Source organism: Rhinolophus sinicus, linkage group LG02, assembly GCF_036562045.2.
Source record: "Rhinolophus sinicus isolate RSC01 linkage group LG02, ASM3656204v1, whole genome shotgun sequence".
Classification (NCBI taxonomy): domain Eukaryota; kingdom Metazoa; phylum Chordata; class Mammalia; order Chiroptera; family Rhinolophidae; genus Rhinolophus; species Rhinolophus sinicus.
In genome coordinates, this window is record NC_133752.1 from 126,392,209 (window position 1) to 126,415,005 (window position 22,797).

Sequence of the window (22,797 nt, forward strand, 5' to 3'; positions counted from 1 at the left end):
ATTTTTGCTTATTAATTTTTCTCACCAAAATCAACCTCAAACAGCTGACCAGTCATAAGAAATGGCTACATAGAACCTTCAAATCATATAGAGATCTGCTGTAAATGTGTCATAATCATTCCTGCTATGCACTATGATTTTGGTACCCTCATTCCAGGCCCTTGTAAGACTGCACTTTCATACCCACTTAAAATGAGGCATGGCTGTAAAGCTCGCTATGGCCCATGACAGGGCCACAGAAGCAGTGGAAGATGTCTTCAAGATCCAATACTTGTTTACCCATTTCTTTCTCTCTGCCACAAGAACGAGTAACATTCCAAATGGTAACTGCACTATCAGCCAGCCTGTATCCTTGAGTGATGATGAATGACATGGAGCAAATCTCCTAGGTAACCCAAGATACACTCAGATGCGTGAAACATACTTGGATTATTTTTAAACCCGGGAGATTTGAAGGCTGTTTGTTCCTTTAGCATAATCTAGTCTATCCTGACTGACACAAAAGTCTTAAATAAGATCGATCAACTTTAGGAAATTCTAACAAACTTTAAAATTGTCACATTTTGTATTTTAAGAAGCAGAGGGATACGTTCCAGGGCAGATGAAATAGGAATCTCAGCTAGTGTAATTATATAGTCATATCAGTAATGTTAGATGTCCTTGAAAAGGAGTCAAGATGTGCCATCATAAGTGTCTGAGCTCACAGATGTGCCACCTTGGGTCTTCAGACAGAACTCCCTCCATAAAAAAGTTCTTGAAATTCCTTCTGGATTTCTTCTCATACATAATTTTCTATTTTTCCTTGTCTTTTCCTCACTAACCCCTGCTGGCTTATATCTAGCATAAAAACTTGAACTCAGCTCTTTGGAGGGCATCTTGCTTGAATTTGATTTATTCTCTTCTTCCCCTTAGCCTACCCTGAATCTTCTTTATCTTTCCTAATATCTGACTTTAGCCCATCCTGTATTTCACTTTGACCTTATTCATCAGATAATTTAAACCGGACTGTACTTGGCCCACCACTGGGCTAAGTCAGTGAATGTGGGTGAATGTCTGAAAGATTTTTAAGAGGTCAGGAGTCTTACAAGTTCCACAGTCTTGATTTCTAAGTGCCAGAAGAAGCGAGTGGCAAATGTTGATGTAAGTCTTCTGTTCCCATCAATTCCCATCATCAGCAACCTTTCCTTTGTTGAGCGCACATTTTGTTATTTAAGCATGTATTTATTAAATCAATGTTTAAACACTATAAAGGGACATAAAAACTCTGACAGTCAAAAAAATGTTTTTCTTCCTTCAGAGGGGGAAATTGATAGCATTTACTCTGTGAATTTGATCAGCCAGCAATAAAAAGTTGAATTGGTAAAGTCTAAAATGTTCCTCTGAATTACACCACACCCTCCTATTCTAAGAACAAAATGTAATGTACTTTAAATAGGGTGGTCCATGTAACTCTTTCACAAACTGCCTTACTTAAATTTGCATAAAAAAACTGTTGAAAGTTTCCTCCAACACAACCACATTTAGTAATCACAATGTTGCAACTCTCTCTATACTCTTCAGCTACTGACTTCTATACTCTGCATACATTCATTACTAAATAACTGAAAATTCCAATTTATAATTTACCTTCTGATGTGAACTTCCTTCCTTGGATCATATTATAATTTTCTTCATTGATGACCTACTATTTGGGTCTTCGTATCATCACAATTTCAGGAAAAAACAAACAGAAACTTCAAGCACTTTTTCAAAAGTTAAATAAACCAAAGCTGACATATTAAAAACAATCCAAAGATGATGGATACATTTGGTTATCTATATACTAAAATACTAAATCTATATGCTAAAATAGTGATGAACATATAACCTTTATAAGAAATAATTCATTGTTTATAAGCAGACTTTGGCAGATTATGACCATCTATCTATTGGTAAATTAACTATCAATAATGATTTTCTCTTTAAAAGTTATTCTACTCAATACATTTAACAATAATTTTTTTGGTGATTAGACCTGTGAGACTGTGAAGGGAGAAAAATATAACTGGGGACAGGTTCTCCATTCTCAAAAGGCAGACTGATTTATAATACCTATAATAAAAAGGAAAATATGGCAAATTTCCTGACAGGGGTATAAATCAAGTATGAAGAAAGCACAGAACCAAAAAAGATTAATTCTAACTAAGAGAATGTGGTAAGGAGTCGATGGATTTTGAAAAGAATGTATAGTATGGTGTAAAGGTCTGGGCTTCAAGGTCAAAGGACCAGAGTTCCTATGTCAGACATGCCATTTACTAGCTGCATCACTGCAGGCAAATTAACGTATCTAGGCCTATCTTCCCTCATCTAATAAACCAGGAAAATAAAATAAAAACCAACAACGTAGCACTTTGTACCAAGACAACACTATGAGCATTTAGCACACATTAATTCATTTAATCCTCACAACTCTGTGTGTATACTAACATCATCCTCATGTTACAAATGAGGAAACTGAGGTACAGAGAGGTTAAGTGGCCTACCCAAGGTCCACACGACTGCACAGCAAGCTGGGGTTGGACATCAGGCGGTCAGGGCTCCAAGTCTCAACCACTATTCTGTGTTGATGAGTTAATGTGAGAGTACTCTATACCCTCCATGAGCACAACCTTATACACATTTCATTGACTCCTTTCATTAATCCTAGCAGGCAATTACTATTATCACACACCTTTACAAATGGGGAAACTGGCTTAGAAAAGATATAAAGGCACAGTTGTCTGGCTATGGGTATGATGGGCTGGAGCACGACACAAGGAGAGGGTGACTGTTTAGAGATATTTTGCAATGATGAAGTGTGGTGGTGATAAAGATGGAAAGAGAAGGGGGGAATGAAAAAGCAAAACGTTAGAGAAAAGCAGAAAGAGCATGAAAAAAAGTATATATCAAAGAAACCCGGGCTCTAGAGGGGTCAGCAAAGTAGCCACCTGACAAATTTGGTTCACCACCTGTCTGTGTAAACAAAAGTTGTATTAAAACACAGCCACACTCAATTATTTATACAGAGGGTACCCAAAAAATGTATACCCATTTTAAGAAAGGAAAAAAACTGCACTAAAATTGTAAAACTTGTTGGAACTAAAATCGATCATTTCTAGAAACATCTTTTGAGCGAATGTCATACTACACATTGTTACCATAATTCAATTCAACTTCAAAATGTAATATATAGATAACATCTCTTAAAATGTGTATACATTTTTTGGCAGCCCCAGTATATTCTCTTTGGCTGCTTTTGCTCAACAACAGCCAAATTTAGAGGCTGGAACGGAACTTATCTGGCTTGCAAAGTCCAAAATATTTACCGTTTGGCCCCTGAAAGAAAAACTGTGCCAATCCTTGCTCTAGAGAAGCCCTGTCCAAGAGAAATTTCTGTGATGATGGAAATGTTCTCTATCTCCACTGCTCAATAGGGTAGCCACGAGCCACAGGGGGTTGGCTAAATTTAAATTCATTGAAAGTAAATGAAATTTAAAACTTAGTTCCTCAGTCACACTTTTCAAGTGTCCAAAAGCCACATTTGACTAATGTGACTGTGGGACTGAATTTTAAATTTTATTTAATCATCACTAAATCAAACGTAAATGTAACGAGCTACATGTGGCTACCAGCTACCATACTGGATGGTGCAGTAGAAGGAATGTCTTCAAAAAGATGGAGGTGGTCCCCAGAGTCAAATACTAAAGAGGGATCAAATAAGGTAAGGACTTCAACTCAACCCATTAAATGAAGCAACGAGTAGGTACTGATGATCTGGGGGAGAGCGATTTATGTAAAGTGATGAGGATGGAGCCACCTTGCACTGATGCAGGAGTAGTCGGGAGAGGAGAAACTGGAGTACAGACAACATGGCTGAGAAGTTAGGCTATAAAGAGGAGGACATTCTGGCTTTTCTTTAGTTTCTGCAAATCTTTCAATGGTTTTTGTTTTTTTAGTTTTTTTTTAAAGAGAAGGGTGAAAAGTGAAGGTAACTAAGGGCAGAAGGACAGCAAATTGGCAAATTAATGAAAATATTCTTTGTTTTTTCAATGGCAAGGGCAGGTAGGACAAGAACAAACATAATAGGGCAAAGTTCAGGTTGTGTTTTGGAAGTGCAAGTGCATTAGTGCTGCTGAAATAGGGGATGTGTGTTTGGGGTGGATGACAGGAGCTGAGGCAAGACAGCCCAGTGCAGCCTTATCTTAAAACCCTTGAATGCCTGTTAAGGAGAAACCATTAAAGGGATTTGAAAGGGAGAGGGGGTGTGTGTGGGGGGGGTGGGGGGGAGGTGATGCCCTGTTCAGAAATGGATCTCAGGTCAGACTTGAGAGGCAAATGAGGAAATGGAATCAGTTAGGATGGACTGACCAGCCTAGGAAGTCATGGTAAGTAACAAACACGTGGGGAGAGGGGACTGTTGTAGAAACAACTCAAAAGGAACCAGAAGTAGGGGGAAGGGTGGCATCAAAGAAAACTGAGGCTTTCATCATCTTTTGGTGTCAAGGTTATGTCCTCTTTAAGGGAGACCCAGTATAAGGAAAAAAACAACAACCAAAAAACAGTTTTGACATGGGAGAGGGAACTAACATTTTGTTAATCCCCAAGAATGTGCCAGGTTCTGAGTTTAGTAATTGACATACATCAAATCATTTAATCCACACATTATCGCTTGAGGAAGACAATGTTATTTTCCCGTTCTACATATGAGAAACGAGGCTGAGAGACGTCAAGTAACTTCCCGGAATTATAAAGTTAACACGTGGCAAACTGGAACCTAGTGCTTTCTCTCTCCAAGGAAAATGTAATAAATTTCCAATTTTACATGTCTGTGTGCTTATTTGAGTAATTCTCACCCTTTCACTAGACTCTGTTTCTTGTGGGCAGAGAGACTGTGCTAGCTCATTAACAGCACAGAACAAATGTTCAATAATTATTTTTAAATAAATGCCTGCAAGTGTGAATGACTGTGAATTGAAGTAGTAGTCCTCTGACACATTAACACAAATAAGAAAGAGTCTCATAAGGTAACCGCTCAGCAAAAACAATGACTGGCTCAAAACACTACTCTTGCCTTCAAACAGAGAAGGCTTTAAGCATTTTTAAGAGGGCATCATATTGCTTTATTCACACAGTGACATCCCATCTAAATTACAGACACTTGGCCTTGGGCAGTATCAACTGACTGTTCCAGGAAACCCTCCAAATTGGGTAACTGCTTACTTGGGGCAGCATAATAACCTTATGGTAATTTAACCGCCAGGGACATTGTTTTTGAGAAAGTACTTGGGAAGCACACCTCTCTATAGGACAGTTACTTTAACAGAGAAACCTACCACAAAGAGAGAGGCATCCTTTAGCCCTACGGATCCTTCATACAAAGATATGTACACTCCGAACCTGGCCCCATCCCACTAGCTCTGGCCACAGATTGCCCCATCTGGACATGAAAGAATAGCCCAGACAGCTGCACCCCCGCCAGGTCATCTCGGATTAAAAGCTACTGAATTGCCAATGGTGAGACATGCAGCCAACAGGAAAAAGAATAGAAAGAAAGACTTGCAAGAAATCAATACCTGTTATCTGAACTGGACCCACTGTCAATGAAAAGAAAAGGCATAAATGAACCATCTTAAAGGTCCTCAGGGTGTGAGTCATGCCTGGCAGTTACTTTCAAAGCAGAGGGTGAGGACACCGTTTGATCTCATTTGTTTTATTTTTCTTCTAGGGGAAAAGCAGGAAAAAACAGAGAGTGGAAGCAAAAGGATTTGGTGTAATATCAAAAAAATGAGAAGATGAAATTAGAATTCAGTAAATTAATACTAAAGGTCAATGTAAAAGAGAAGATCCAAACACATTTACATTTCAAAGCATACCTTTATTAAAATTTCAATATAATCCTAAATAAAGAGAAACTTAAAAGTACACGTTAAAGGAAAGAAAACTCCATTCGTCAGCTCTTTTCAAGAGAGCACTTAGGACCCTGAGGAGCAATGGCCCTCAATCAACCAACTCAGAAATAAGGCATAATGAGCTCATAAAGAACCGAACTCCAAACCAGAGCAGGTTCCTAGAAAACCAGACCCACAGAGCCAGATGCCCACAGAGACACCAAGCAGGGAACCCCAGAAACCTCAAAACTATCCAGAGAACCAGGAGGGGGCAGACAAGGAGGCACACGCTCCCAAGTCATCTGCTATTTGTTGGAAAAAACAGAGGACGCCTGTCAGCATTTAATCCTGATGATATAACAATGAAGCGACCAAGAAAGAATAAAAAGGGAGAGAGGGAGAAAGGAGAAGAAAAGAGCCGCCCCAGTACCAAGCAGGGGAGGAAGAAGCTTATTTTGTTGACATAGTGTTATCTTACCCTGGTTAAGGAGACATAGGAAGAAGGAAGGGGAGAAAGAGGTAAGGATTGAAACCAATGTGCTCTAAACCTGAGGACTTCAGGACTGCATATTTTTCTATTTTCATATAACATCATTATCTTAGCTACCCATTTCTTTGTCTTGAAGGCTATAACACATGCAGAATGAAACACTGCAATGTTCTGATGAAACTTTCTACTACAGCTGAGGCTCCCAGAAGGCAGACACTATGTTCGTTAATTCCTTCTGCACAACACTTAGCTTGTGTCCACAGAGAGATGTTTAATACAAGCTCTTATTAAAGAGGAGGAATACGATCAATCATTTTGGAATGTCTAAGAAGAACTTTTTCTTCCCATTGAGCCTTTTAAATCCTTCTGAGATTATTTCTACAAAGACTACATAATTGGGAGAGATACACAGGGAGCGTCAATTTTGTTTATTGCTTCAAATAAAAAGATCTGAAGCAAATGGGACATGATGTTAGATTTTACAGAGCCCCCGTGTTCACGGTCCACTAAATTATTACCTTTAATTATTCTCTAAATATTTCATAAAGAAAAAGGCTGTGGGTACTTAATCACAATATTTATTAATCTTTTTGGAGAAAAAATTTTGACAATACACATCAGAAAGTCTATAAATTCCCTTTGACCCAGAAATCTAAGCATTTTTTGGCACTCCTGTATACCTAATATACCATGATATATACTGAGACTATATTTAGAGATTAAACAACAGCTGATTTTCCACCTATTATGGGTTTCCTAAGTTTATCTAATTAAAATTTAAAGTAATACTGCTTCTTCATGGAAAAAGAAGTGAACCTAAATTTCAGTCAGAATTATTGGGAAAAAAAAAAAGCGAACCTAAATTATTCAATCAGAATAAAGAAATGTCAGTGAAGAGTAATTCAAACCTAGGTCTCAAACCTAGGCCTTATGATTATAAAGCCTCTACTCTTTTAATTAAATTACACTGTGTATCATCCAACTTCCCCCCTTCACCTCACCAAAACAACCTTACACACAGACATATTTACAAAGATAAATGTAACTTAATAACCAGATACCATTGAGCATAACCCTAAATGTTAAACAAAGTAAACAAAAGTTTTATTATGCCTTTTTCCTAGCTTTATCCTCAAAATAATATGATCACAATGTCACAATCTACACTGCTCTTTTTGCCAGTCCCCCTACTATCTACACATCACATTCATCAGTAAACAATTTTCCATTAAAATTTCATAATTTGAAACTGAATACAGTGCAGCTTGCTCAATCAAACAAGAGTTCATTATCTAGCTAACATGACCAAGCCCATTAGTGCCCTTTGTTCTTTTTTGTTGTTGTTGTTACTTGTCTTTTCCTCACCTACCTGTGTGTTAGCACCTCTAGCATAAAATGAGAGGCTGCACAAAGGGATATTATTTAAATTGGTTGATTCTATTATCTATTAAAGGATTCATTAGTTAGAAAAAAACAGCCATTGTTCACCAAAATATGAGGCTGTGTGCTCTAGTCATTCACACCTCAACAGTCAAAAGCAATTCCGTGTAGAGTTGGCTGTAAAATAAAACATTTTTTATTATCCATATATTCAGAAAATTATAACTAAATAGTCCACATCACTCGTGATTACTCTTCTTTTATTAAATGGGAAAATGAAAGCTATCTTATTACAAGCCAAAACACTTTTTTCCTTTGATGTGTGACATTGTTCTTCAAAGCTATACACCAGCACACACTAGACTCTCGTTCAGTACCTGGATTAGTGCCCGGCTAATAGAAGACATTCAATAAACCCTTGATGAATGAACAAGAGAAAGAAGGAAAGAAGAGTGAAGGAACAAATGAGTTCATGAAGGAATAAGTTCTAGAGCCAAAAATACTTGACTTTTATAAATAAAACAGACTAACAAACACATATTTGTGTGTGCATGTATATATATGTGTGTGTGTATTTTAAGAAAGAAAAACTGAATTAATATTGTAATACTCAATACATACCAATAAGAAAAGATGAATGCAAGTCATGTTTGGCTTCTGCAATTACAAGAGGTGTTCAAAGTGGTTACCATCAGTGTAATTTTAATACAGTTTTTCCTTCTTAAGATGTGTATACAATTTTTTGCACCCTCTATATATACCAGGGGTGCCAAAAAAATGTATATAAGTGGACACTTTGGTCAATGTTGCTCAAGCAGTAGTTCGCTGTAATGAGAAGTGTCTGGATGCTGATGGTAACCACTTTGAGCACCTCTTATAATTGCAGAAGTCAAACATGACTTGTATTCATCTTTTGTTATCTGTATTTATTGAGCATTACAATTTTAATAGTTTTTTTTTCTTTCTTAAAATGTGTATACATTTTTTAGCACCCTCTGTATAAATATCGCTTGTTTTTAAATATGTAACACTGGTATTATGAGGATAAAATAGGATTAATTAGAGAGGAAATATGACACAGTGAGAAGCTGATACATTCTAAAGTCTAACAGATCTAGTTTTTCATCACAGATCTACCATCTGCATGACAAGTGAACATAAGCAAGTTATTTATCCTTCGCTAAATTCTTCTTTAAGAATGTACATTCTTGAGAAGTTAAAGAACTATGGTAAGGGATATTATTATAGTTATTATTACTGTGATAATATATTTTGTATACTGTAACACACACTCACAAACACACATACACAGAAATGTACACATATAGAGTAAAATTATCTTTTAGGATTTAAGAGATTTTAATTCAAGAGTGTTATAATTTCCATCAAATACAATCTTTGAAATAGCTAGATATTTAATAAGAAAAAGTAAACCTTCCTAATTAAAGGCATTTGTTTACTAATTACATATTTTTAAATTAATCCTTTTATAAATTAAGATAAAATTTCATCAAATTAGATCTACTAAGCCTGTAATTACAAATCATATTTCAAACATCTCTTGAAATATTCAGGTAAATAATGAGATGTTTATAGTAGAAATATATAGGAGACCTTGAGCAGTCCGGACCCAACAATTGAAAATCAGCTTCATATTTTTTCTAAAATTCAAGCTTTTAACAGATTAAGATGAGCTTTTACTTTAAGTAGCATAAATATTAAGATTCTTATCATCATTTGAGGCAGTGGTACTACAAATGTGGCCTAAAGGAAATATTTTTTATGTTATCTGGTGGCTATCTCTTTTTCTTCTATTGAGGTATAATTTCCATTTAACATTATATTAGTTTCAGGTGAACAACATAATGATTCAATATTTGTAAACACTGTGAAATGATCACCACTATAAGTCTAGTTACCATCCATCACTATACACAGTTACAAACTTTTTTTCTTGTGATGAAGACTTTTAAAATTTTCTTTCTCAGCAACATTCAAATATGCAATACAGTATTATTCACTATAGTCACCATGCTGTACGTTACATTCCTATGACTTATTTATTTAATAACAAAGTTTGTACCTTTTGAGCCCCTTCACCCAATTCATACCTCTCCACACTCTTCTTCCCCTCTGGCAATCACCAATCAGCTCTCTATATCTATGAACTTAGTTTTTTGTTTCATTTTGGCTTTTTGTTTTATTTGTCAGATTCCACATATAAGTGAACATATAGTAGCTGTCTTACTTTTATCACTGCTAATAGGTGACTTTTATTTCGTTAATAACTTTAATGTATTTGGTTAACACATTTATTAAAAAATGACCACCTTGGTTAACACATTTATTAAAAAATGACCACCATAATATTGATCCAACCCTTAAATCTGAAATTCTTGGAATCTGATTAGGTGCCAGAGAGAGACTACTTTTCTAGTCCACACTCACATGGGTACTCGGTCTGTACAACATAAGTATTTCCCTCGCATCATGTTTCCCTCAAAATAATATCTAGCCAGACCATCAACTCTAAAGAGTCTTTTAGAGCAAAAATTAATATAAGACCGGTATTTTATGTTATGTCATGTCATGTCATGTCATGTCACATTAGACCGGGTCTTATACTAATTTTTGCTCCAAAAGATGCATTAGAGCTGATGGTCCGGCTAGGTTTTATTTTCAGGGAAACACGATAACATGTCTTTGGCTTGATGACTCGAAACTCCTGCTCCTTGTAAAACACTCTCTACTACAACTTCAAGATAAAAGAGGAGCAAAGGAGCCAACTGCCTCACAGTGAAATTTAGACCCATCAAGACAAGAGAATCTCAACTCTTTGATGTCTTGATAGAAAATTCACTGGGTCGTTTGGGTTCTGGTGGGATGGATAATTCAGGTAATAAATATCTCCTGCAATTTATGTAGGAACCTAGATTTAGGAGATGGCTTACAGAGGTTATTCTGCATTTGGTGAAGTTTTAAAATCAGTTCAATTGATATACACAAGGTAATGTTATGTGCATTCCAACATGAAGATACCAAAGGTGACTGAGACTTGAATGATGCCTTTCTATTACCTAGTCATGATTTGTTAAATTACTGGTAAAAGAAAAGTATTATTGGAGTGTAAGCTTATACAGTGGTTGCATAGTGACAAAGTGGAGATACCGTAAGTACTGAGCATTCTTTGCCAAACTAGCTTAATGGGAAATATGATTCAAGGTGATGTGCTTTTTAGATAAGAACCATGTGTCCAGAAGACATGAGCAAGTTGACTCTGGGAAAACAGTGAAGACTTATAGTCCTCTAAAATGAGAAGCAAGTGGAACATAGACAACAAATGAGGAGAAGGAAAGTTACGTCTCTGCTTAAAGATTTTTAGAATTCTAACACGATTCTCATTCTCCTGTACCCTCTATGTCCTGACATCTGAACAGTCAGATGACAACCCAACAGAAGTTAAAAGTGTAGTTACAACTCATTACAGAAATTAAGCTCTACAGTGCGACCCAACTGAATTGAAAAATTAAGTCCACCATTATTTGACAAGCCACTTATTGAGCACCAGAGAGCATACATATTCTTAGCATAGGGCCTCACCCAGAGCAAGTACTTAATAATTAATAACTGCTGTTGTCATTGCCATGGATATTATTATTGTTGCTGTTGTTGTCGTTATTGAGAGACAATTCATCAGCTTTAAAGAAAGGAATAGCTCAGTCCTGAGCTAGAGAGTAATCACATGTGGGTTTCCCTCTCAGTCCATTACAGACTCTGCAAATATCCCAAGTCTTATTGTGCCTGATGCCCTAAACACTCAAAGCACTGAATGTTTTAGATCATTTGTTCCCCAAAGTTTGGCAACATCTATGCAATAACATAGGTAAGTGAAAGAACCCACACCTCATTGCTCTTACAGTGGATTTCAAAAATGAGATATTCATATTCGAACTAAGAAAGCTATAGGCTATATGATTCCTAAGAAACTCATCTCTGCAACTTAACACATGCCATTTATCAAGGTCTGTCCACCTGCACTAGGATCAAGATGAAAAGCAATGAAAGAAAAACAGGAAAGAATACTATACACAAATGCATACCAAAGTAAATAAAATCAACAACTTCCATAATTACAAACATACAGTAAGTCCTAATATTTTCTGTTACTGAGATGCTGGAGGAAAGGAAATTTTTCAAGTATTTATAATTAGATGAATTAATTAGCATACTGATCACCATGTTCTAATAACAAAAATATTAAAGCATACTCCAAGCAATGAATAATGTGGTCATTATAGTTTCCTTACGCCAGAAAACCAACATAGCATTTTTATAAGAGAAGATTAATATTGCTTTCTATTGTCCAGGAAACATTTCTAAAGTAGGTAATAATTAATATAATGCCTCCCTCCGCCCACCTTTGGGACTATTGTACATACTTCAAATATTTTATGTATAAAATATTATTTATTTTTTTCAAAAGCATCAATCCATTGTTCCATATGTAATATAGATATTTTCCAAATGTTTCTGTGATGAAGAGCCAGATTTCTAAAGTTACTTTTAGTAGTTTCAGTGGAGAAGGAGGTAAGAAAAGAAAGAAAAACTAAAAGTAACTGAGACTATTATTACAGAAACAATACAATGTAGCATTTATTTAGCTAGAGTATAGATGTTAAATTCCCACTGCCTGCATTTTAGAAGTTTACCCAAGTTTCTTAAACTCTCTGTATCTCCATTTCCACACGCATTAACTGAGAAGAAAAGCTGACCCTACCTCACAGGGTTGTTATAAATATTAAATAAATTAAAGGCCTTAGTGTGGTACCTGGCTCATAGGATGGATACAAATAAAGTTTAGCCATTTTTACTACATGCTGGACACTACTTTGTACATCAGCAAACGTAATCATTTCAACAATTCTATCAAGTTATTATTCTTTTCTTCTCAATCAATAAAGATGGGCTGGAGTCACTCCAATAATAACCGCAAACTCTCAGTAACTCGAGAAAATAAATGTTTATTTTTCTCTTCTGCAACTTCACTGTGGATTCAAGTCGACTCCCCAAAGACTGTCATCTAAGCATCTTTGTCGGGCAATCCAGATACTTCTGTCCTACGTGTGCCTTCACAATGGCTGTGACAGACTAGAGAGCACGAGGGATTGAAGCACTAGCAACTCAGAGCTTCCCCTTGGAGTGATGTGCCTTACTCCTCATACTCATCAGCCAACGCTAATCACATAACCATGCGTCATGTGAGCACATCCGATCCTCCTGTGTGGTCTGAAGCAGAGGAGAACAGAGATTGGTGAACAATACCCACCACAGTCTGCATTTTATAATTCCCTCAGTTTATAATTATTTGGGGAGAGGTATTGTTCAGAGTAGAGCCAAGATTTTAACCCAAAAATCAGTTTTCTCCATAAAGAATGATCCTTGACATTTTTTCCCCCTCCTACCCACCAAAATAGGGCAGCTGACAAATTCCCATTTGGTAATAGTGGCAAACTTCATTCAGCCTTGATTAAGGGGGGAGAGCTGGGAAGAAGGCAAAATCAGGGCATTTGTGGTTTTGAAAAGCACTTAACTCTCAGTTGAAAAATCAATACAGCGCTATAAAAAATAAGAAAAAATGTAGAGAGAAAGCGAAGTGAGATTAGTGCAAAAGTAAAGTAGACTTTTCTAAGCTTCAATGCTTCTGTTTATGGTTATTTAACAAATAGTCAGTAATATTGATTTTATGTCTCTTTCGCTACTAAATTTTTTATCATTCTATCATACTAATTATATACACACACACATATATATATATATATATATATATATATATATATATGCATATCATGTCTATAGCAGATACTGAGCATTCTTTCTTTTTTCTTAATCTTCCCAAATTTATTTTACTTAACTGATGCATCCACTTAAGAGAGAAATCTTGCAAGATTATACTTGGGAAATGATGTATTCTAACACCGAACCCTAAGGAGAAGTATTCCTATTTGTCCAGAGTTAGCTCTTAAGTCAAAGGCCTGCAGACTTTAGTTGCTTTTCTCTCACTGAGAACAATTCATATTTTAAATCAGTAAAAGTCACTATTTACCTAAAAGTCATAAATTAAACTATATCCCTCTCTAACTTAGTATTTGAAAGAGCTTATTTTTTAGCTATTCTAAGACTTTCAACTGGAATATTTCAAACTCGAAATTCTTAAACTTCGATTTTCCTAGCTACTATAATAGTACCTCTCCTCTCTTTGCTCTGTCCCTTACCTCATTTTTGCTAGCCATCATACCAGCAAAAGCAAATATAATTAATACCTTTTGGAACAAGTTCTCTATCCACGCAGTTTAGAGAAAGGATTTCAGTTCCACATTCAGGTGTGCTTCCTAAAACTGTAATTTAAAAGGGTTATTATATTCGCATATATCACCACAAAGATTCCTTAGCCTCCCAGACATTTCTCTTGCAAATGTCATACCACAATGGAAAGTAATGCTCTCCCTCATGAAGTTGCTGCTTGTTGCTTATGAAAATGAAAGTTCTTTTTCAGAAGAAGAAAAAGAAAGAAGAAATAGAAAAGAGAAAAGAAGAAAGAGAAGGAGAAGGAGGAAGGAATAATTTAAACCACTAATTTTTTTTTTTTCCACAACTAACAGTGTACGGCATGAACAAAGGAAAAGTAAGCCACCTTCCAGAAGACACTCAGAGTTTGGATTTTCCCTTAGGCCTGGTAGTGGATGGGTTACAGCTGATTGAATTTCCATTGTTCATTGATTGCGGCATCTGTCAGGCAATCCATCCCGCTTATGTAATTGCAGCATTCCTGTAGTTCACTCTGTTCCGTTCTGAAGGTTCAGTAGCATGACAGACGGAGAAAATTAGATACAGCACAGCACCAAGCTGCTGACCTTCAGAATATAAAGTAAGGCCCATCTTTTAAAATTGGTCTTTTTGATGATGTTATTTTAAGGAACTGTATTTCTAACAGGCCCTTTTCATGCTGACCATGAACTTTCTTAAAATATTTTTTATAGTTATAAAAAATGGTAATTTAAATTTTAAATATACTTGTACTGTGCACAGTATTAAGAATAAATTCATTTCATTTAATTTGTCAGAAGGGGACAAATTTTTCATCTTCAGATAAAACTCTCATCTTCAAACCAGAAATAAATATAATTATATAAAATCTGAGAAATATAAAGCAAATTTCACAAAATCTTAAGTTCTTTTTAATTGAATTCCCCAAACATTGTAATGTAGTTGACTAATATTTTGCCAAAGAATCAAAATTCACTAGGGGAGTTAAATTACTTTCTGATGACACAAAATCCATATTATATTTCCCTTATTTGTTTTCCTTTGAAACTCAGAAAAGTTGCAAGTACAAGATAAAGACCTGTTTTCCCCCTCTGAACCACTTATTGACAGGATGCCTGATAACTCCAGAATAACTGAACAAATATTAATTCTTTCATCCCTTTTCAACTGTCTCCTTATCGTCCCTGTCCAACTCACAATGAAATGTTTAGATCTCTAGCTAGGAACATACAGATCTGCTAAGTAGCTCTTTATTCCTTCTTTTAAACTTTTCCATCCCATGTCTTCCATGAACTTCTAGTATCTAAAGGAAAAAACATATGAAGCCACACAAAGTTCAACTTGCAAAAATAGGGAGTCCTGTTAATGAGGAATAGGTTTCAAATAAGCAAAATTCCCTTTATTCTTGTTTCACAGATTTCTTCACTTCTGCCTTTAAACATAGGTTTCTCCTAAAGGGAATGGAGGGGAAAGTAAAGAGAGGGAGGACTATCCTTCAGGTAACCCAGGTACCTCCACAGGCTGGCATCCTGTCTCCCCATCCCATCACTGTCCAGTATCTCCACGTGATGTGTTTGCCTACCACCAGTTCACGCTGTAAAACACTGTTCCAGCTTTGGCCTTCAGCGCTGCGTTGACATCACATTATTAAAAGTCACTGAGGATGCCTGAGTCAAAACTCATCTTTCAATCCTCAAGAGCCTCAAAACTAGAGCCCCTTAACCTCTACTGACTTTCCCTATTTCTCTCTCTTCTCTCCCTCATACTCCATGACACTAAAATAGCCTATTCTTCCCTCTCCTGCTTCTTTGAACAAGTCTCAACCATTCTCACTATCTTTCTCCTCTGTCTTCAAAGTTCAGTTCTTAGTATTTTTCTCTTCCCTTCTGATTCTCTTTCTCTCCCTCCCTCATCCTCTCCCCTCACCCCCTACTCAACATTCACCAGGCTTTAACTCTCACCTCTTTGTAATATACAGTCAAATCTGTAATTCTACATCGTCCTTTCACATTTTTCAACCCATTATCTTTAATTCCACAACGAATTCCTCCACTTGGACATTTGACTCATATTCTTGCTGTCATCGTAACTTTTCTTCCCTGCATCCCATAGCCAGGCAGTCACGAGGCCTAATTTAGCCTGGGACAGCAGCTCCTCAGGTCCAGTCAAGTGTTGCCATGCAAGAATGCTGACCCATTGCTCACAGATAGTCTGCTTTTTTTCAAGAGAAGCCCCAAAACTGAATTGTTAAAGAAAATGTAGATTTTAGATGAAATCGTCCAATGTTTAAAGACTGACAACTAATTTCAAAACAAACAAACAAACAAAAAAACCCAACACCTGAGTCAAATAAAACCTATCTGCAAGCTTCAGTCAGATTGTGACTTATAGCCTGAGAAGTGAATGCAAATGTCTTAGAAAGGTTTTAGAACCATCCTGAAACTACCTTCTAAATTCCAGTACTCGTAACTCGAAATAACCACCATACACTAACTGGTTTACTAAACTATCCTCCTCCAAGCACGCTTGGTTCTTTCTTACCTCTGTGCCTTTGTCATAACTTTTACCCACACAAAAATGTTTTCCTTTCTCTCTAAGTCCTACTTTATGATACAGTGCAAATGCTACCATTTCTCTGAAAACTTCCTGGACCATATTACCTTATGGGAATATCTCTCCCATAGTCCAAAGACATTAATGCCTTGTACTGCAGGTCCATCACAGTCCTAGACATTTTATAAGCTCCCCACCCCATAGAATCCTAAGAAATTGATACTGTCACTATTCTCATTGTACAAATGAGAACATTGAGGATTGCCCACGGTAAGTGGCAGAGCTCGGGTCAAACTCAAACCCGTCTTGTTCTGGTACAAAAAGAAGAGTAGGAAAATCATGTTTTGATCATCCATTATATGACATGTGTTATGGGCCAGGAAAAATTTTTTAAATCCTTAACTTGACTCCTAAGACCATTCACCATTCACCTAAGACCCTTCTTTCATGCCTTCATAATTTCCCTGTCATTCCTTAAGCCCCAGCCTTTCTAGCCTTCTTTCAGTTTTGAGAATTTGCTCATCTACTTCATACCTCAAGCCCTTTGCAAAAGTGGTTTTCATTGCCTGGAATGTTCCTCCCCCCTTCTCACATTTAATCCCTGTTCATTGGGATCTCAGTTTAAACACTTCCTCAACCTTCTAAAGAAAACTATGCTAAATCCCCCGTTAACTATTGTATTTCATAGCACCTACTACAACGTTAAATAAATGATTTGGTAATAATTTATTTAATGAGTGTCTGCCCTGCTGCTGTGTGGTGACTTCCTTTACTATCTCTTTCATCATTTTTTTTTTTTTTTCTGTACTATACATCCAATGCGTAAATGATGGATGTCTTTAACTCTTATTAGCCATTTTAAGACTTGGAGAGATCAAACAACCTTTATCTCATAGCTAATAAGTAACTGAGATTTTGCACATTGAAAAACTACACTATTTCCATTATAGAAATGTTAACCGAGCTGAAATCATTTTCTGATAATCTGCATTTAGTTGGACTCTTTTCCTTTTCAACTTATAGTCACTGTTAATACATATTAGATTGTAAATCAAACAGTGCATGAGTCTTATCATTGAGTGTTGTTTAAGTAAAAATAAATCAAAATGAGATTGCAGAGCTTACACAGAAAGGGGTAAACTGATGGCTTAGCAGAAGAATCAATGCAATGGGTAATGCAAAAGTCTAGTGCCTAATCCTTCAGAGTGGCAGCTGGATTCCAATTTCAGAATAGGCAGTAGGATGTCTAATTCATCAGGAGAAAAGAATCAAAACATTCATTCTGTTGTTCTAGGATTAGCAAAATTACTAGGAGCTCTAATTACTTCACCTTTCATTGCAGTTCTCCCCTGAAGTCTCTATAATAGATTTTATTGCCCCAAAAGTTGGGTGTCAACAATGTGAATTAACCACCAAACTGTGAGGAAAGGTGTTTCTTCACAATTCCTAAAGCATCTACATGTAATTGTGATTTGTATTTCAAAGCTCTCAGAGATTATGGTAGTAGAAATGTATTTTGTAGGCTAGTCATGACAATGGAAAGTCCCTTCAGTGTATCATCCTTAAAGATTTCTATTCCATGTTCATACTGCGGCATATGTAAACCACTACTGAGTAATCTATGCCATTGTGAAGGCTGATATGCATTACTCTTTATGTGTTGGGGCTTTGATAGGCCTATAGATTCCAAGGGGAGTTGACTTTCAGGGAAAACAGACAAGCTTATAATGAAGGAGAAATCCTCTTGCCTCTGGCTTCTCAAAGGGCATCAGAGATCTTGACTACCTGTATGTCAGCTCCTTCTAGGAAAAAACAACTAGCTATAGCAAACCCTCCTCACTTTACTTAAGGATTTGGTTGTCAACATCTCCCTTCCCCAGATCCCACTTCAAAGAAAATAAGCAAAGGTCCTCTACTTCAGACTGTCCCTGTACTGACTTACCACTCCCAAAGACATACAGAAGCAAAAAAATGTGAAACCTATGTATCCTGTTATTGGACTATCATTTTTTAAAATCATTAATGTCAGCTCTGCCTTAAACCCTAGGGTTATGAAGACAAAACAAACAAACAAAAAAAAACAACAACTGCCCTGACCTTGAGTTTAGCTTTGTAGAAAACTGTTAACCAATGAGGAATATCTGCAAACAGGTGTCCAACACAGTAATGGATTCAGATTGAAACTACTTATAAATGAAATTTAAGATTAGATACATGACCTGTTACCTCTACTTTCCTCCCCAACTCTGCTCTGCCAACTAAACTATAGTAAGATTGCGTCACACTGCTATAATAAATACTAACTCAAAGACTTATCTCTTACTTACTTTCACTTCTTGGGCTGCTATAAAACAGGCCTCGAGATTCCAAGAGTGCAAAGATGAAGAATTCAGGTTGACTGAATTCTTTAGCTCAATTTTTTTCAGTAGCATTGGACAGACTGTTAGTAGTGTTTGAATGTCAGTGATCTACGGTGTACTGAAGTTTTGAGAATACAAGGGCTGTTTGGCAAAAATTCTCATTAAGAACATTTTATACACATAGTTTAGAAAATTTAGGCAAGCAACTAGAGACTAAGAAGAAAAAACAAGTTAGAGAGAAAATCTCCAGGTCTTAAATGTCTGCTTGATGGACACTTTGACTTCCACATTCTCTGGACTCTCCTGGGCCCCTGTGAACCCCAACTAACCCTTTAGAAATCTGTCCTTTCTTTCCCATTGCCACTGCCACTGCCTTATGTTTGGACCTCATTGGCGTTTACTTGAAACATCCCAGTGAATTTTTAATTTAGTTCTTTGCACACTGTTTTGTGGGAGGGATGCTCATATAAATAGTTTCAGTACCACACTTTAATGACAGATATGTGGACACAGAATTTTGAGAACATATTCTTAGGAAAGGCAACAATCTCTGTGCTTTCATCTGAGAAACACGAGAGGGATAGCTATTCTTCCTCTAACATGTATAGGGGCTAGTTTATTCAAGACATGGTCTTCATCCTTTATTCAGTTAATCCTCATATTATTTCCACACTTACATATGAGGAAACTGAAAACACGGAGATATTAAGTGACGTGCCTGTGAACACCCAGCCTGTGATAGCCAGGACTCAAACCCTGGTTTCTGGTTCCAGAGACCATGCTCTCAATCATGACTCCCAAAAAGCAAGAGTCATATATTACTCATTGGTGTATATCTAGTGTTTGGGTCCCATTGCCCGGCTTAGAAAAGAGGGTGAGTCAAACACTACTGAAAAAAAATGAACTGAAAGAGGAAAGGCGCTCAGCTTCTAAAAGGAAAACATGGAAATATTTCCAAACAGGAGAAGACAGGGCATGGTGACCACACAGAACAACAGGCTCCGGTCAACTTGCTCTTCTCCATTCCAGGGTCCCTGCCCACAACAAGTGACATTTGTCAGTAGCAAACCTGACCGTGTCATTCCCCCATCTCACTGCTGGGAATGTGGAAATGGAAAACCTTACTGCAGTGTTTGCTAAACTTTTACAGGAAACATCTCTTCCTAATAGCTGGCAAATGAGAGGAACCACACTCATAAAAGGTCTAGGCACACAGCCCAAAAAGTAGCCACAACCCTGAGTTCTCAAAGACTGTGCCTCACCCTTAGTATGCTAGCAAATTTGGCGTTTATTCTACAATGTATCTCCGTTTGTTGTAATACAAAAATAATGTTTATAACTACTTAGAATTGCAACTCTAGGAGAAAGTATTTCTACCATGATTTCTAGCACCACCTGGTTTCTATGTGTATTCTTTCTGGGCAGCCCCATGCTGCAGCTTCATATACAAAACAGGGCTATGGATCTAATCCAAGCTTCTTAGCAGGACAAATAAAACTGTTCTGGACCCAGCCCCTGACTCACCAGCCCCTCTCCCACCTCTCCATCTAACACAATCATTCACAACTGAGACAGGTGAATTAGTATGTTGCTAGGTAGACAGGGAGGTCCTGGATGGAATAAACAAAACTCCAGGTTCTGGAATGTCTCCTTGACTCCAGGACAGACACAGGAGAATATGCCTTGAGGTTAATAAATTATCTCAAATACCTTTTGGCCAGATAAAGGAGCAGATCTGACAGATAGGGATGGGTTATTTGTTAATCCCTTCATGATGGGCAAACAGGACAAACCTGATAGACAAATTCCATTAGAAGGCTCCAGGCCCCTTGCCCAAGCAAGAAGAGAAGGTATAAAAGTAAGAACTTTTGCCTCAGTCACTGGGCTTCCCAGTTTCGGGTCCCCCTCCCACTCGGAAGCTGCAACATCTTCTCCTGCTTTTAATAAACTCGCTTCTTTTACAAGTCTTTGCCTCTCCAGAGTCCCTGTTTCCATTCTTCGGTCTCACGAGACAGGATCCCGGCCTACACCCAGAAATTGCCAGCAGATCCTACCTTACAACCACAGTCACAATCAAATTTCAACCTGTTTTCCAGCTGCTGGTGTGTATTAGGTCCTTGTCAACTTTGAGAAGACATACCTACCCTTCCTTCCAAACCCTACCTAGGTGTGGATTTATTGAAGTCTTTCCTCTGCCCTCTTCTTCCCCACAGTGTGTGGCTACTTAGCAATACGCCCCTAGTTGAATACACTGCTTGCATTAGTTTATAAGGCTGTCTCCCGTGTTCCCCTGTGCTGTCCCTGGCGACAGGCCCTCGTTTTGGTTGGCTTAACACCCCCCAGTACCAATCAGAGCCCTGCCATACAAGTAAATCTCTGTCTATAGGAAACTGAGCTCACAATAGATAACTGAATCCCTCGAGAGGCGGCAAAAGAACTATGATATTGACATGAAACACAAATTGAAAGATCTGAGTACATCTGTCGTCTCGATTTTCTTTCCTAATAGAACGCCAGGTTCCCAGTGCGGGAGACGTTGAGCTGAGAGATCCGGGTGGCGAAGGAGTCACTCACCAGCTAGTGGAAGGGTGTCTGTTTTCTAGCGTTTTGGTCCAGGGTTTGTACCAGCTGATCTGCTCCGCGGCTTTGCCCCAGAACCTCTCGGGGTCGGCCACCGAAGCCGCGAAGTGGGTCTTGTACTCGCCGCCACCACCGCTGGAGGACAGCGCGCGGCAGCCCCGGCCCCCTAGAGCGCCTCGCGGGCCAGGGGACACGTAAGCCCTGCGGGCCGAACCGGCTCCCCGGGCTGGAGAGGACCCGGGCAGGGGTCCCCCGAGCCCTCCGGCGCCGGTGACTTTGCGACATTGCAGCCAAGACGGCTTCATCACCACTAGCTGACCCCCCGCAGGCTGCGCGACCTGCAGTCCCCGAGTGGACTTCTCAGGCGACAACTGGGGCGCTCGCAACTCCCTAGGGCAGGAGGGGAGCAGGCGGGAGGCGGGGTCAAATCCGACGTTTGCCTGGAGCCATGGAGTTTGGAAGTCACACTAGAGTTGCTGGGAAAAACCGACCTGGAGCAACGGGAGAAGCAACAGGCTGGAGCGGGGAGCCGGGCGCCCCAGCGCGGGTGACTGCGACCACCCCCAAGAAATCCAACCCTGCCGGGCATTGCCCACCCTGCGCGTCCCAGGAAAAGCCCTCAATCTGCCGAACGCCCTGCCTTCACTGACACACAAGTACCCCTAGGATGAGGCCCACGGACCCAAATCATTCTGTTTTCAAGCAAACAAGTTGTGCGCAGCTTCCCTGGGTGAATCTTCGGAGAGCGAACTGGAGGAGGTGGCAGCGCCTGTGGCCTGCCGCGGAAACAAGTCCCCCCGGGCTTTGCAGCGAGGTCCCTGAAGTGTTCGTTTTATTTACGTATTTTTAAAACTCAGCTCAATCCCTGGTTATTAAAACACACAAGCGGCTCCAGGGCAAAGGCTGCTCCAGGATTTCCTGACAGCTGAGAGGGTAGGAGGTAAAAAGAAGTTGAGCCAACAGAACCGCGAAATGCTTAGTGGGGGTGATTGACAGACCACTGGGGTAGGTAACCCCACTGAGATGGGGTTCACTTGCTAACTGGACTCCCCCACAGGATCTAGAAGCAGAAAAAATGGACTTGTTACATTCCCTCCCTTGCAGTTTGCCTCCTTGGCATTTCTGTGCCCCGCCCCCTTTTAAGCCAAAAAGGAAGAGCTCAGTAAAGGTGAAATAAATCAAAAGAGAAAAAGAGGAAGCGGAG

At 38.4% G+C, this 22,797-nt stretch overlaps 1 protein-coding gene across 1 annotated transcript in view; it reads right to left on the minus strand.

Moving 5' to 3' along the window:
• Positions 1-22,014, minus strand: part of ACSS3 (acyl-CoA synthetase short chain family member 3) — a 140,771-nt gene extending 118,757 nt beyond the window's left edge. Inside the window, exon 1 of the mRNA XM_019751290.2 lies at positions 21,588-22,014. Within this exon, the coding sequence (XP_019606849.1) occupies positions 21,588-21,898 (311 nt within the window). The 5' untranslated portion in view covers positions 21,899-22,014. The remainder of the gene's footprint in view (positions 1-21,587) is intronic.
• Between the last annotated feature and the right edge of the window lie 783 nt (positions 22,015-22,797).